Below are 17500 nucleotides of genomic sequence, written 5' to 3'. Positions count from 1 at the left end.
AAACAGCAGGACGAAGAGATGTCTCTCAGTACACGTACGCACGCACGCAAAACCCACGCACGCACACACACGCAAAACGAGGCCTAGTTATTGTAGTTAATTTCAAAATCCCACTGATATCACTGTGTTATACATACAGAGTATGATGAAAGCTGTGAAACCCATAAGTCGTAAGGTTGTAAGTCGTTTTGGATAAGTTCATTAGAATGGGTCAAACTAGCTATAGAACACATTCTATTGCTTAACCCTTGAAGACCTGGAACGCATCTGTTTCACTTTAGATTTATTTGGCTATTCAAAAATAGCAGATATACAAGCTCATAGCTCATGAGCTTGTAGATCTGCTATTTTTGAAAAATCTAGGATTTAGATTTTTTTTAAGAATCGCCTCAGGTCTTAAAGGGTTCATTGTAAATTGATGTTCACAAGCATCTTCCATAAAACCCTAATGGTGTCAAATAATTCATTAAAAAAGTTAAAGCCTCAATAAGCAATTTATTCAACTGGTTGGCTGTATGTAGAACAGCAAGAACATAGGTTTTGAATTATAATACCAAAACATAATTCAACATATTGTTGTAATTGTTTAGGAAACAACGCAAATGTGTCGTTGAAATGAAATTTGTCCCTGAGCAAGACTCTTAACCCCTAATTGCTCACAGGCCCTCATTGGAAACAAGACCGCAAGGACTTTCATGAACGGACCTGTTAAAGGAATTATCCTTATCCTTACGCTAGTGTGGAGGACTACTTTCACACTGTTTAATAAATCGCAGATTGGGGTCTTTAAATTGTTTGTTTTTGTCTTATTGTGATAAATATCGCATTGTGGACTTGTTATCATGATATTATGGAATTGTTTGGAGTTTTTGGTATTGTTACATCTCTAATGTATGTCAAACTCAACTTTAGTAGAATCAATTGTCATTGTAAGTGATGAGCAGTAATATCTTATGTACCCAGGTGTAACAACATGGACATATCCTTCAGATAACTTATCTGATATCAATCAATCAACTGTGCACCGACTCGTACATCCTATAATCCTATAAATTGTAAAAGTACAAGTTATACCTTCAAGCAACATTTCTCCCGTTGAGGTGTAAAGAACAGCTCATTTGTTAGCTATGTTAGCTATATTGTACTAGTCCATACCCGTGGGGGGAAATGCCCCCCCCCCCACAGTGTTAGATTCGACGCATGCGCAGTTCTGGGCAGTCGCCGTAAGTAACCATGGCGACATTCGCTTACATAAAAACGCGAATAAACAGCTGAGATTTGGTGGAAGCGAAAAAAGGGCTTCGCTGTTAGGTGCACATGGTAATGGTCAATGGCTGTGTGCAAATTCAGATCAATTGCTCCAGCCACTGAGGAGAACCGGGCAGAGCAATTTTGGCCTCACCATGACACCATGACGACAGAGGTTTGTCAAATTATAGGAGGATTAACAATATTACTTTTATTTATTCACACAAAAAAGGTTATGGGTTTCAGCTTTAATATTCTAAGTTATAAGTTACCTAATATTCTATATTATAATATAGAATACATATTCTAAAACTTATAATATGTTATACATACAATACCTCCAGGTGCATGGTGAATTGTAAATCTGTTACACAGCATACAGTGATTTTTTTTTTCTGTAGCAGTGGAAGAAAGACATGCATGTCAGATTTGATTATAATATTCTTGAAAAATAATAATGCTGCCAACAATTGCTCTCTCTCTCTTTCTTTCTCTCTCTCTCTCTCTCTCTTACAGTACGTTTGCTCTAGCTCCCTATCCATCCTCTACTTCCTCTTCCATTCTCTCTATTTCCACCCAAGTCCCCAATCCCCACCCCCACATCCCAATCCTCTCGTGAGAGATACTTAAGGGATATAGAGGCAGATCAGGCGTAAAGGCAGCGCTGTGCAGATGGTGAGAGCAGAGAGAGAGAGAGAGAGACAGACAGACAGACAGACAGAGAAAGAGAGACAAAAAAAGACGCAAGGGATGCACAGAGAGACACAAAGACACACAGAGAGAGAGAGAGAGAGAGAGAGAGAGAGGGGGAGAGAGAGAGAGAGAGAGAGACACACACACAATGAGACACATGAAGAGAGAGAGAATGGAGCCGGGTCCACAGGCAGACCGTAGCCAATCAGGTGGAAAAGAGAACAGCCCACTGTAGCAGGCCAGCTGAGCTCCTCCACAATCAAATCTAGGGCGTCTGTAAATACTATAGCACCACAGTGATGCTGAGCGCCCGCTCAGAAACACAGCTAAACACTGCAACAACATAGTAGTAGAACAACAAAAAAAACTTCAATCTATCCCTCCTGTGTTGAGGTAGTATGTGTGATTAATGCTGAAACGAAGGAGACTTAATTGTGTTTAGACCACAGGGCAGACTAAAGCGGCGAGTCTAAGATGTGATCGTGCCCTAGTTTTTGGTCCATAAGAACTGGCATCACTGAAGCCTGCTTTATACTTCATTGCACGCTCGCATCATGCACTGAAAATAGCCCATTTACAACCTCACAACTCGTTGCGATGTGAGCTTGTACATCGGCTATACAATACTTGGTAAGTGCTAAATGAAACAATTGCCCATAATAACATAATATACAGTAAATCGACAGCTGTATGTATAATAAATACAATAGTTATTACAAAGATTTTACTTTTACATGAGAGTAATGCACAGGTTAAAACACCTAAAACACAATGACTATTGTGTTTTAGGTGTTTTAAGCTAAGAGTCACTGGAGCTCTAAATATTACAGATTTAAATCTGCTCTTTTAGCAAAAGATAATATAATCCCAAACAATCAAAATACTAAAAAAGTGGTTATAATGAATGCCAATCGACCACCCTTTACTGTATAACTGTTTTGCTTTCCAGTGACAATCTACATGTCACATGCTTAAAATATGTACAGCGACACCAGCTTTAAATCAATACAATATTGATGTGCGATTGTTCTTTCACTGCTAAAAGATAAGGAAACTACGGCACAAACAGCATAACATCCTGTGATACTTTCATATCCACTTTGGATCAAACGCCGGCATTCGATCCTTTCTCATAACCTACAAACACGATACACAGGCTATATCAAACCATCTTAATTTAGACATTGCAATCAAGTTGGCCCATTTTAAACACCACATCGTCACTGATTAATTCTTCTTTCTATCCACAGAGTTCGCACATGCACACACACAAGCATGGGGGAGATAATTTGTAAGCATGACTTAAGCTCATACTGCACCTGTTTATGAGGATGCATAGAATCCTGATGTCGTCCCATGGTGCTTGCCGAGTGCCTCCTATTCATCATTATATTTCAATAACAGCGATCGATCCCAGCCAAGCATGTGGAAGCGTATGGCGCGACTATACCCTCCCCTCTCTCTGTGCCCTCCTTCCGACACTTACACCCCACCAACTAACTTCACCGTTTCTAACTGAGCGGAGTCCAGACCACAAAGCAGACTGACATTTCAATGGAGGCAACACACACACGCAAACCCGTGCCCTCCCTTTCCCCACGCCGCGCTCCACTCTTCCTCTGCCTCTCGGGCCACATATGCGCACTCACAACCGCAACAACCCCCCCCCCCCCATCCCCCCTTGCCCTCTCGCCCACCCCTACTTCTGCAAATCCGCCAATTGCGAATGACTGCAGGTGCTTAGGGGACGGGAAGATATACGGGCGAGTATGCAGGGATCGGGTTGTATCGAGGAACACCTGGTTGCTTGGATACACCAGGGGGCAAAGATCAAAGTGACTCATTTCTGACCATAAACTAGTTGGTCAGAGCTCGATTGATTCTAGTGGTACAATGCCCACCACTCATCAACTGTTTCCTGGGACGGTAATCGTAAAAGCATGACAACATGTGAGTGATGCGCATTATCAGACAAACTGTCTTGGCCACATCAGGAAAACACTGGCAGGTATATTGACTGATTAAAAGGCTTTTTTGTACAGCTCGTATTACTGGATTAACCCATTAAAACCGGGAACGCACCTGTGTAACCACTTAAACCATCACTTTATACTTTGGCTACACAGAAATAGCAGATATACAAGCTCATAGCGCGGCACCGAGTGCCGCGCTATGAGCTTGTAGATCTGCTATTTTTGAAAAATCGTGAACACTGATATATATATAGCAACAGAAGTTTTAGAGGGATTTAGAAGACATTTTGGAGAATCGGTACCCACACAAAACTCCATTTCACATCGTTATCCAATATACAAATGTGACCATCAAATAAAACTGCCAAATAGAACTGCATCATCTTTTAAATAACTTAACACCTTTCTACAAACTTGTATGTTTTAATTAAACTGTATTATACTTAAATAACAGTATTAGTTCTGATCTCATGTTTCTTCTGGACAAAACCTCCAACCACCTCCTCCCCCCTCCCCCCTCCCCCCACACTTCCAGTACAATATTACAGTACCATATCACTAGCACTGATCATCATGACAAAACAAAAATGTGGTCAATATTTGTTCCCCCAATACAACTCCCTATTGTGTAGAGATGGTATGTTGGGAACGCAATGTGTCTCCAATCAGTCACTGTTATCAGTAGGTCGGCTCATGTACCTCCATGTTAATGTATACCAGTGATTCTAAACCTGTGGGCGGGGGCCCACTGCTGGGACGAGAGGGTACTGCAAGTGGGCCCCCAAAACAATTGGCAAAACACTAACGATTGTATTGATAATATTACATGAATAAAAAAAAAGTTTTTATGTAAAATAAAATTAAAAAAAAGGGTAGGCTATGTTTTCTGTAAAACCTTGAAAAATGAGTTTTCATCGTGATCATTAGGATCTTAAAGTATTATAGATCCAAGCCGGACAGAACACAATCGATTGATCGATCACTGGAATAAACATGCTCTGAAAATGCACCCAGCCTTCTGTTCCCATCTGACCACTTCACACGGCTGGCGTTGTTAAGTGGTCAGATGGGTGGGCCATGAACGCTTCCCAGATGTTAAAGTGCACGGGCCCTGATCCAGAACAGGTTGAGAAGCACCACACATGTTCAATGCCGTATCCTCCAGCTATTTAACTGGCTGACTGCTCTATGTGCATTTACTGTACTGTATGTGTGTGTGTGGGTGTGTTTGTGTGTGCAAGTGGATTTAACCTGTTAAGACCGGGAAAGCATCTGTGTCTTTGGCTATTAAAAAATAACAGATATATACAAGCTCATAACGCGCCACAGTGTGCCCCGCTATGAGCTTGTAGATCTGCTGTTTTTGAAAAATCGTATTTATTTTTTTGCAAATCTTTGGAGGGAACATTTGTAACTCAAATGTTTGCTTCTGGGGATTCCACAAATGTCTTCTAAATCCCAACAGTTTTTAGTGGTGCTCAAGCTTTTTCATGTCAAGGACCCCCAAAATTATATGTATTTGACCGTGGACCCCCATTTATTTTTAGCGGATGTACAAGCTCATAGCGCAGCACTCGGTGCCGCGCTATTAGCCAAAGAAGGGGGAAAAAATGACAGAAGCATTCCCGGTGGATCATCCCCTTAATGGATTAAAGCATGACTTTGGTCAGAAACCCATCATCCTTGTTCAAAATAGGGTTTTGAATCCTCAGCAGTGCATTTGGCCTGGGCCATACGAGCACACTTGGCTGTGTTCATGAGAGGAAAGCTGGGCATGGAGGCCAATTTCTGTCACTCCATGACAAACAAACAAAAAAACGTGTACAGGTTGGTTAAAGGAGACATCCGGACATTTTAAGTGTTATCTTTGATGTGTCGCTAATCACTCACCATCATTGAAATGGACGTTGACTTATTCCAGAGAGTCCCGTCTCCTGCAGTCTGTCGACCCCCTCCGTTGGCATAATGGGAGCCCGTGTAAGAGTGAAATTCGTCTATTATAACCGATGCAAAGTTAGTTTTTTCTCTACTACTGCTCATTGTGGAGTCTCATGATACTCAAACATGCACTTAAAGTCCCCGACGAGCTAACGCTAATGCAGAACTAGCTAACGCTGGTTGCTTGTTTCTCTCCCTGGCAACACCGAGTTGCCAGGTTCTGGGAGAGAAACAAGCAACCAGCGTTAGCTAGTTCTGCATTAGCGTTAGTCAACGTCCATTTCAATGATGGTGAGTGATTAGCGACACATCAAAGATAACACTTAAAATGTCCGGATCTCTCCTTTAAGGGTGCCAGTCAGCAGGGATGTTGTACTGTGAGGAATATGATGTTCCTCCGCACACAGTATTTCCTCCAGGTGAGGCTCCTCACTGGCAGGTGAAAAGAAGCGGCAGGCGGATTCCATGTATATCACAGGAGGCATGTGGTTTCAATACCATCTTTTTTTGTGGACCCAAATCAGGCTAAAAGCACCAACTACTTAGCCTGGTAAACCCCCCTCCCTCCGGAAATCTCATTTGCATTTGATTTCAGAAATGAGTCTGGCCTACAGGCCTGTCTGGGCGTTTCTCCACAGTTCATAACATGAACTGTCCTATCAGCGTCCTCGCTCATTGTTCTGTGATTGACAGCGAAGGTTGGCCAATCAGGTGGCGAGTTTGAGTGAAACCGAATGGAACCGAGTGCAGCCTGAGGGCAGCCGACCAAAAACGAACGGCAGCCATCTTTTCTGTCCGCAGTGTTTTCGACTCTCTTTTAAAACTTCAAAACGCTCTCAAACTTCTTTTTTGAGGCACGGAATTTACTTATAAGATATCGTTCGGATAGAATTTAGTTGTTTAACTTCATATATGTGGTCAATTAATCATGACAGAGCCTATTTAAAAATAAAAATTCAGAGAACTGGCAGGGGCGGGCAGTGACACGCAAGTATCCGAATAAAGCAACCTATTTTCGGCATGGCCCTTTCAGAAGTCCCCCTGCCCTGGTTCTGGGGAGAATGAACTGCTGATTGGCTGAAGGGGAACAAACTGCTGATTGGCTGAAGGGGTTGTCAGTCAACGGTACTAATCCAGCCCAGCTCCCAATTTGCCCATACAGGCCTGTAGACCAGACTCCTTCCTGAAAACAAATGGAAATTAGTTTTCCGGAGGGAGGGGTTTACCCAGGCCACCAAATACTGATATTTGCAACAGATTAATGACTAATAACTTCCAAATTCAGCCAGAAGCAACCCAAGTTAGTCAGGTGTAGTTAGATCTCATCAGGCTGAGGCAAACTGTAATGAATAGATCAAGGCAGGCCAATAAGTAGGTAAAGATGGAGGGTGGGGTGTTAATAGAGGTGAAGGAATGACAGAGATTGGAAATGGCAATCTTTACGTAAGCCCTGGCAGTGGAGTTTCCCCAAAGAGACACCAAATCCATTTTGACATTGTGGCAACAAACATCTAACTTCAAGGTGGAGAACTTAGCATAGCCAGTAGCCACCTTAATGTTTCAGTGTAAAACTGTCAAACCCAACAAATCAAAACAAGGCTGAACACCGCTGGGAGCTGTCAAATCACTCATCTTGAGACATCTTTCTTTAAGAGGTAACTCAAATCACTCACGCCTTAACGATGGGTCTGTTGTAACTGCTGCTATCACAGACCCGTCCCTTTCCTTTGAAGCTGCAGCAGAAATGAGGCCACACACACACGCAAGCATGCGCGCAGTGCACCTACTCACGCACGCATGTGCACACACACACACACACACACACACACACACACACACACACACACACACACACACACACACACACACACACACACACACACACACACACACACACACACACACACACACACACACACACACACCTCCCTTGCGTCCCCAGCTGAACTACACTGACCTGTGATCCCCAGGCGGCTCTCCTGTGATCCCATTGCGGCTGGCAGATCATCTGGAGATACAAGCATAGAGAGAGAAAAAACCACTATGAAGGACTGGTCCACTCTGTGACTCTCCACACTCTCCACTGGAGCGCCACAGCACTCCTCGTTCACTATACCTCCTGTTCCCCCCCCTCCCTCCCTCCCTATCCTCAGAATGATCCATCTAAAAATAAAAGGAAGGCACGTGGCTGCTGATGAAGAAAAAGACGAGAGCGCAACGCAACGCTGGAGGGCTGATCTGCATAGGCCTACTTCTCGTTCTATGCATCCCCCCTGCCCACCACCACCGAAGCCCCCCCCCCCCCCATCGCTGCAGCGATTTCCATTTTTGTTCAACTAGGGGAAAAGCTGTAATTGAATTTCACAGTCAGGCCGCAGCTTTGCGAGTGCCCTCTGCACTCTGCCTAATGGCTTCTTCCTGCATGCAACTTCATGGCTTCTAATTAGTAGACAGTGGAGAGAGAGAGAGAGAGAGAGAGAGAGAGAGAGAGAGAGAGAGAGAGAGAGAGAGAGAGAGAGAGAGAGAGAATGGGAGGAGCAGGAGGAGAGAAGGCATGAAAGGATGGAGGCAGCTTTGTCAATTGTCATCGTGGCTAGGATGGAGGAAGGGAGGATATATAGGATGCAAAGAACTTGGGAAGGAGAAAGAGTGTGTGAAAAGGTGCGGGCAGGGAGATGGAGGGAAGAGAAAGGACGGAGGAAGAGAGGTTAAGCAGGAAGTGAGGAAATTGGAGAGAGAAATCTCAGTCACGACTCATAACACAACTAGAAAAAGTGCTCCTCGGAGCACAGGTCTCTGCCAGGTCAGGTAGGTTGTTGTGGGCCAGCAATGTTCAGACATGGCCAATCAGGATGGAATATGACAAATCGGACAGGTTCGTCTTGATCACATGGCTATAGAGATTGTGTACCGATGTGCGTGATGTTTGGACAAAATCTGTAGGAGTAATATCAAAACATTTGTTTAACAAAAATCGGCCTCCTGGTGGCGCTATAACAGGTAGATGTGACAGAGGTTCTGCTCTTGCATCCAGGGAGCGTGTGCGCACAGTTTTACGGCGATGTCCAACGATGTCAGAGATTAACTGAGACGGACAGACGGACGGACGGACGGACAAACAGACGGACGGACAGACACACGGCGTGACGGACAGGGTGCAAAACATAGTCTCGGCCACGCCTTCGGCCTGGCGGAGACAATTAAGAACAAAAAACAAACAAAACACATCCACAGTATAATATCTCTATAAATGTCCTTTAATATTGAGGATATGCACTTTTATTTAGTGTATACTGTATGTAAACGGGCCCTATTATGCATGTCTTAATTACCGGCGCTACGGGGTAAACGGCCCTGAATTAGTCATGGGTGTGGTTTTTAGGCGTTACTTTAATCAAACCAATCAGAGTATCGGCTGCCCTTCCCTTTAAGATCAGTGCAAGACGCAGAGCTATTTTCCGTGCGTTAAGTGGTGAGATCAAAAGAGGAAGAAACATCACATTGAAAGGAGAGGTGTCCAAGTGCATGCATGGCCGCCATCATAATCACTGTAACCTCTGTCTAATTATGTGACCCTCTCATGTTCAAAACACATCTGTGATATCTCTCGACAAACCTACAAATATTCACTTTCTCAGTTGCCTATTATTAAAGCATCTCCCCTTTCTATCTATCGCAGCGCAACAAGTGGACATACATCAGTATGTTTCACAAATTTGCTCAGTGCTGCTACTGCTGCCCAAAAATATCTGATCTCCAAGCTAAAAACGGTCGCTGCGTGAGGCGTTGTATGCTTGTAGATCTCGCAGCATAAGTGGAAGTGAAAGTAAACGGCACCGCTGCGCTTGGAGAGAGAGGGGAATGCACTCCCATGTGTTTCACTTCTAGGCTACGGAAAAAACAGCTGTAAAAGCATTTATTTTATTTTATTTCTTTGGATTAATTAATAGGAATAAGTCTTTGAAATGCCACCTAAATTGGGAGTTTTTTCAGATTGGGTGGATTGATATGTGAGTAGGGCTTTACCGCATAAAGACCTGGAAATAACATGCACATCTTTGGGACCAAACATTCCCTCAGTAAGATGAAGGTAAATGACTTCAAGGTCAAAGTCGATGACACAGTCATCTCCAGCAAAGAAGAGATTAGCTATTTGGGATGTATTCTTGACAAATACCTGACAGGTGAAAGCATGGCAACAAAGGTGGTCAAAAGAGTAAACCAGAGAACCAGATTTATGGGCAGAGTTTCCTCTTTTGTCAACCCACAGGCCCTCAGGACCCTCTCAGGGGCCCTGATTCAGCCCCTTTTTGACTATGCTTGCTCCTCTTGGTACTCCAACACCTCAGTGTCACTGAAGACTAAGCTTCAAACCTCCCAAAACAAACTGATTCGACTACTTCTCGGACTGGGGCCCATGACCCACCTCTCTCCCACTCACTTTGCCAGCCTAAGCTGGCTCAGGGTGGAAGACAGGGTTAATCAACTAAAAATGGGACTGGTCTTCAAAATTTTAATGCACATTTGCCCGAAATGCCCCCTATACCCGCATATCTGTCTAAATACCTCCAAAAAGTTAGTGACACCCACAGTCACGAAACTAGAGGGAGCGTAAACAACAATCTGGTACCACCCACCCATAAAACAAACACGGGCAAATTCTCCTTCTACAGCACGGCCACCAAGGTATGGAATAGTCTAACCCCATCCCTCAAAAAATGCAGTTCGCTGGGCTCATTTAAAACAGCCCTAAAAACTCATCTTTCTGGAGGCCATAAGAGGAGCTAGTACCAGTTTCCCGGTAGACAGACGACCCCCCTCCCCTTTTTTTGTATATATTTTTTATTTTTCATGCTTTTTTTTGTATATAGTGGTATTTTTTCTCTGTATTTTTATGTTGATTTTTTAACTGTTTGGTTGCTACTATATATGTCTATGAAATTAATTCAAGGACCTCAACGGAAACAAGTCCGCAAGGACTTTTTTGGTCGGACCTTTTAGACAAAAGTATTATAAATGTAACTGTGTTGTTTTACATTCTTTTGCCTAATAAGAATTTCAATCAATCAAACATAATAGGGCCCATCATGTCTTATGATTATGAAAAACCCAAATAAGATAGTGGTACTAGGCATGCCTTCTGTTTATTGTTGGTTTTCAAAAGTCTGTGCGATTCAGTTTCCATTGATGTGTTTCGAAAATTCTCTTTACTAATTCATGAGGGCCGGAAGAGCCATCATATGAATATGCATACCAAGGTTGTAGGATACAAGTACATGAAGGAAATGGATACCCATGCACACTGGATTAAAGCTCCCAATATTTTAGTTCAACAAACATTTCAACAAAAGACAGTCTTTATCAAGCAGCAGTGAGCGGATATCTATTTCATATCCCTTCATTATTTCAATTACAGCCTCAACTTTTCAATGAGGAGATGAAACATGGGGCGGGGAGGCCATGACTAGAAGTGTTCATTTATTCATTCACATCAATTTATGAAACGGAGCTTCTCTCTGTCTCTTGCTCTTTCTTTCTACCTCTCTCTCTCTTTCTCCATGTTATATTAATGGGTGAATGGAGGATGGTTGTAATGGAAGGGGCTAGCTGGAGTCGGTCACCATGAACGTCCTCAATGCCACCGAGCGAGACACTACGTCACTACTACTGAGGACTTGGAGACTAAATAAATGGACTGCGACTGCATTGCCTCCGTAGTCTTCTCACCCGTCATAGCCATTTATTATGTAGGACTCACATTCACCCATTCACACACTGGGGGTGGAGGCAACTATGCAAGGTGCCACTGCCAACCTGCCCATCAGGAGCAGTTAGGGTTCAGTGCCTTGCTCAAGGACACTTTGACACGCTACCAGGACGCCAGGAGGAGCCACGCTCAAACAACCTCTCTAGCTGCTGAGCCATTGCTGCCCCTAACCATTATACACTGCGATATCCTTTTCAGTCTTTCTCTTACAATATTTATCTGGGTCAGCTCGTCAACTCTCAGCATTGCATTAGCTGATTGAGAACATCACGCAAGAAAGCTAATGAAAACATAGCTATTGTTTTTGCCAGTGACAGAAAATGATATACTGAACCATGGTGAACTGCAGAGGTGTGTGTAGCCAGCCACATGGCTTCTCATGACCAAATGCACTATGTCAGATAATGAGTTCGAGATCTACTACATGAAGCTCCATGACCTTCTGTAATGATTTGATGATGATACAGTGCATTGAGTTGACTAGAGTGACTACAGTAGCCTATGCTATACAGTAAAACCCTCTGTGTTCATTTAGTGTACATATGTGTCCAAAAGGGCCCATTCGGGTCCATGTACATCTGAACACACTGTGTGTGTGTGTGTGTGTGTGTGTGTGTGTGCGCGCGCGCGCGTGCGTATATACTGTACCTACTTTAGCTGAAATAAAAACTTGTCTACATGACTGTGAGTCAATTGCCTTCACAGTGTAGTGTTTATTGTAATAGTATACTGTACATATTCTGAACTTCTTCTATCTAGCCCCTGACAAATACCCCAAATATAATAACACAAATATAATAATAACAAATCTAATGAATAACATACATGAATAATAATAAACTAAAACCAAATATGATTTTGAACAATAACAACTAAACAATGAGCAAACCCCCACCATGAGGAAACTAACTGAAAGTAAACTGAATGAAAAAAAGAAATAAAAATGAAATAAAATAATTGAAAAAGAATGACCAATACATAACTATAATAGCTCTGGTCTACTCTGTGTGTGCTGCCGTGCGAGGTTCACCTACTTGCGTGCGTACCGTGCACTGCACGTGTCTGAGCGAGTGCACGTGACCTTCCCTCGCTCGTTACAGCTCAGAACCGAACGCGCTCGTCTCCTCTCCAGCAGATGAGACTGATGTGGCTTGAAAGAGCTACATGTCATCCACAGGAGATGAGCTGGCATCTTGAATGGCAGATGAGAAAATCTGCCTAATACTAGATCCTCATTTTATCCAAGCCCCTCGAGGAATGGAGTGAGGTCGTTTGGGAAAAATGAAAAAAGCAATTGAAAATATCCAACATGAAAGAATAAGTGCTCTTTGCCACGTAATGATGTGCACATGACGCACATTTTGATTTCAGATATTGTATTAAATACAGTACAGTTGCTGTCGGGTGGAAACCTTGTATGTCCAAAACCGATTAACATATAACATTTTTAAAATAGTAAAAATAGCCGATCTACAAGCTCGCAACACATCGCATCATGGCATGTTGTGAGCTTGTAAATCTGCTATTTTCACTACTATTTGTGGGACACTCTTGAATGATGAAGAAGGGCATTAATTTACCAAAAAAACATAAAAAGTTGAAATATGGATACAAGGTATCTGCTCGGCAGCAACAATATACAACGTTTGTGCAGAATTGGTCACCAGTCTGAACTTGTGACAAACAAGATGCTATGTTAAAAAGAGAAAAAAGAGGCGCTGCAGGGTTCAGTCAGTGGCTCTGATAGATGGGTGCTCTTTGGTGATACAGGTAGGAACATAATGAACAAAAAAGGGTTTTCAAAGAAGTACTGCTTAAGGGCACGGTCACACCGCACTTTTATTCTACCTATTCTGCCAATACATTTTGATGGGAACAGAGTTTTTTTTTTTTTTACAGAAATCCGCAAATGAAAGCTCCATTCCCATTAAAATGCATTGGCAGAATCCGCCCTCATAGGTAGAATATAAGTGAGGTGTGACCGTGCCCTAACTCCCAAACGGTGTGGACTGCAGACTTGCAAAGAAAATAATTCCAAGGCACTCAGTCTTTGATGAAAAAATATATAGGATTTACGTTGAGCAAGGCAACAAATTATGACCATATCATATGGTCATAATTTGATGCTATGTTAATTTGTTCACAACGCGTGTTTATTTGTAGATCGGCTATTTTCAGCATTTTTTTTTTTAGATAATAATAAAAAAGAAACGTTTCGGACATTTCGGGTTTCCACCCAACAGCGACGATATCTTTCTCTCTCTGTTTTATTTGATCTATCTCTGTCTCTCTCTCTCTTCTATCTCTCTTCTATCATTTCCCTGAGCCCTTACACCAGTGGTTCTCAACCAGTGGTCCGGGGACCACCAGTGGCCCTTGAGGGGGTTCCAGGTGGTCCCCAGCTAAATGATGGAGAGTTGGCCACCAAATGGACCCTTATCAATCTTTACCTCTTGAGAGCGTAAAATGAACCTTAGGGGTCCATTTGGTTTCATTTTACGCTCTTGAGAGTTAAATTATTGTTAAACATCTGCATTTACTTAATTAAAGAATTGTTATTTTGATCAACGTTGGCCTGTTATCTTAGCCTGGTTCCATACCATAGACCCCCGTCCACTCTCTGAGTGGACTGCCTGTTGGTCTGGAGTTGTAAATGTGAACCTAGGACTTCTCCGGTACAAAATGCGTTGTCCAATGAGAGGCGGAGGTGGGCGTGGGGATCCCTTAGGATTGGTTTAGGGAATTTCTAATCCCCTCCCCCTTGTAATCCAAAAACAAAATATTGTAGGTCTTCGGTCTGAGAGTCTAAATCTCATCAAATGGTGGTCCGTGGCTCAAATGCCAAATAAATAACGGTTGATATGAAAAGGGTTGAAAACCACTGCCTTACTTACACCCACCATGCTGCTGAATGCACCTTTCACTGTGTCAGATGTGTGGGAGGCCAGGAGCTCACTAATGGGGCTCTAAATGCACTGGTTCTCAAACCTTTTCTGGATCAGGGCTGAGGGAGGGGGCACACATGAAAATCTCAAAAGTGTTCTCGGCCCACCCATCACTTACTGTAAGTGGTCAGATGGATGGGCCGTGTGCATTCTCAGAGCATGTTTTATTATGACCCATTCACTCCGGGAACGCATCTACAAATGCATTCTAAATCCTCGCAGTTTTCTGAAAAACATATATTTCTATATCAGTGGGTGCTCAACATTTTTGATGTCAAGGACCCCCAAAATTGTATGTATTTATTTGGCCACGGACCCCCATCTCAAAAACATGGTATGTGTCTGATGTACCCCCCCACATCCCCCCCCACACACACACACACACACACACACACACACACACACACACACACACACACACACACACACACACACACACACACACACTTTGAGTGACAGGTACACCCACGCATTCACACAGACACTTGCTCATGAATCTTGAACATTGTGCAAATCTATGAATTTCTTTTTTTTTTAAGCGAACATTTGTAACTCAAATCTTTAACTCAAATATTTTGAGATGGTGGGGGGGTCCGTGGTCAAATACATATTCAGTGCAACGATAGTTCATGTAGACACGGAAGGCAGAATGTTTATGTACTTCATTCACACTCCCCGGACCCCCCCCCCCCCTCCCCCATTCGCTAACAGTTATACAGTCGTACTCCTTAAGTCAGTACGTTCAACCTCTTGTCATTCTCATTCGCTTCAAGCTAATTACTCACGCCCTCATACCCACAGTGCAACTCTGGCGGTTCATTTAAAGGTTCTATGACATTCATTTTCACTTTTTTTATGTTTTTTGGGGGGTTTTATGACCTCAATTACACCCAAAAAATCGGAACTTTGAACATTCAGTGGATTTTCTGTGGTCTGGGGTTTTCTGAATAATTAGACTGAAAAGTAATCTGAGCTTGGCCCTTGGGCAGTGAAGTCACAGGCGATTAATCCCGCCCACTCTCCTCCTCGCCCCTCCCCTCCCCTATCCTTTCCTTTGGGGGGGGGAGGGGCGGAGCAGAGGCGATGATTGACAGGCAAAATCCCTCAACAGCGACACCCACAGGCAAAGATTTCTTTTTTTCATTGCAGTTGAAAAGGCTTTAGAAATGTGAGAGAAAAACACCTGCCATGGATCACTGAAGTGGATTTTTTTGTACACCTTTTATACACGTTTGAAGGACCATGACAAAGACTTTTAATGTGTGGTAAAACTGAATGTCATGAAACCTTTAAGCAGCCTCTGTTCTCTGTTCAGTCTACGTGCTTTGCTGTCTAAGCTGGGTGTACAGCTGCTTGTTTTCAAATTCCTCCACCTCCCCGGCCTCCTCCCCGTGGCATTTAGTTAATATTTGTTATAGGTTGATTCTGTGTTTGTACTGTGGTTCTATGATTCTGTGTATTGTACTGTGTTCTATGGATTGTACTATGATTGTGGTTGTTTAATTATGCATTGAAGGTTCAATGTTATGTAAAACTGTATTTTATGCTCTGCTCTGGGGGGTTTGTGATTGAAGATCTGTGACATGTTTGCACAGGGAATCTTTTAATATCACGTGAGCAGAGTCACACCGCCAAACTTGAATGCAATATCATTGCATATATGGGTAATGGTTAATATGGTAATGGTTAATAAATGGTAAATGGTTCATTAACGGTCTGGTTATTCCTGAGCTGAAGTGTCTAAATGAAACATCATTTTGGGTGGTCCTTGACATGAAAAAGTTTGAGAACCACTGATATAGCAACATAAGTTTTTTTTTTTTTTAACGGTTAGCATTTAGAAGACATGTAGAATATATATTCAAAGATTTACACAAACGTTCACGATTTTTCAAAAATAGCAGATCTACAAGCTCATAGCTCGGCACTCGGTGCCGCGCTATGAGCTTGTATTATCTGCTATTTTTGTATTGCCAAAGAAATCTAAAATGACAGAGATGGCTTCCCAGAATGAATGGGTTAACAATGGAACAATGGAAACAAGCTGTAGGCTTTTTTTTTTGCGTTATCCTGTTGATTATGGTGGGTCATATGTTTGTTACAAATGTACCGTACGTACAATACGGTATCAATCAAAACACAGTATATTTTAATTTCCTATTTATCCTACTGTACTTCTGAGCCAGATAATGATCCATCACTCAGCTGTTACCATCTGCAACCAGCCTAATGCTACTTTTACGATGCCCCCGGCCTCACTAATATCATCACATCATCATCATGTACATCTTGATCTTTGCCCTCACCAAAAATAATCGTGTGTTACTGTTAAGTATTTCTACTCTCAAAATTCAAAGTCAATAAGGGAAAATTTACATTGATTTACTCCATCTTGTGTACGCGTACAGTACGCACGCACGCACGCACGCACATCAGTGCTCGATTTTAAGCAGTTCCAACATAGAACACCTCTAATTGAATTAATGTATAACTTAATGTATATATTATCTCTACCAGAAACCACCAAGGAGTCTACAGTATTTAAGAATGCGTGCAGATTATGTATTCACCTGCAGGTGGAGCTCTTGATGTAGCTACACTGTGGTGGCTCCATACAGTAAGTGTTTATGTGGTAAAAGTAGATTTTCTTTTCTTCCTCTGTTTCCAGAGACAAGTACTGTAAGCATTTGTATTACATCTGAACATTTAATTACTGTCTAATATATAAGTACACTTTCATAAGTGATCCCCTCAGGTGAAAAGCCATAAGGCATGTTGGCGCCTTGAACATCATACACCATGCAAGAGAACGTATGCAGCATGAGGTCTTATCTAGACAGATATGAATTTATGTAACACTCAAATTAGCATCTTTATGATATCCTGAAACCATCACTCTAATGAAAACTTGACATTGTGGTTCTCTTTCTGGGGGT

The 17500-nt window shown here is 42.6% G+C and overlaps 1 protein-coding gene across 1 annotated transcript in view; it reads right to left on the bottom strand.

Moving 5' to 3' along the window:
• Positions 1-17500, bottom strand: part of pde3a (phosphodiesterase 3A, cGMP-inhibited) — an 81016-nt gene that overhangs the window by 30812 nt on the left and 32704 nt on the right. Inside the window, exon 2 of the mRNA XM_080429133.1 lies at positions 7810-7860. Coding sequence (XP_080285259.1) covers positions 7810-7860 — 51 coding nt within the window. The remainder of the gene's footprint in view (positions 1-7809; positions 7861-17500) is intronic.

Source organism: Gymnoscopelus braueri (assembly GCF_963280865.1).
Source record: "Gymnoscopelus braueri genome assembly, chromosome: 5".
NCBI lineage: Eukaryota > Metazoa > Chordata > Actinopteri > Myctophiformes > Myctophidae > Gymnoscopelus > Gymnoscopelus braueri.
The sequence above is the reverse complement of the archived record's forward strand: the minus strand, read 5'-3'. Positions and strand labels throughout refer to the sequence as shown.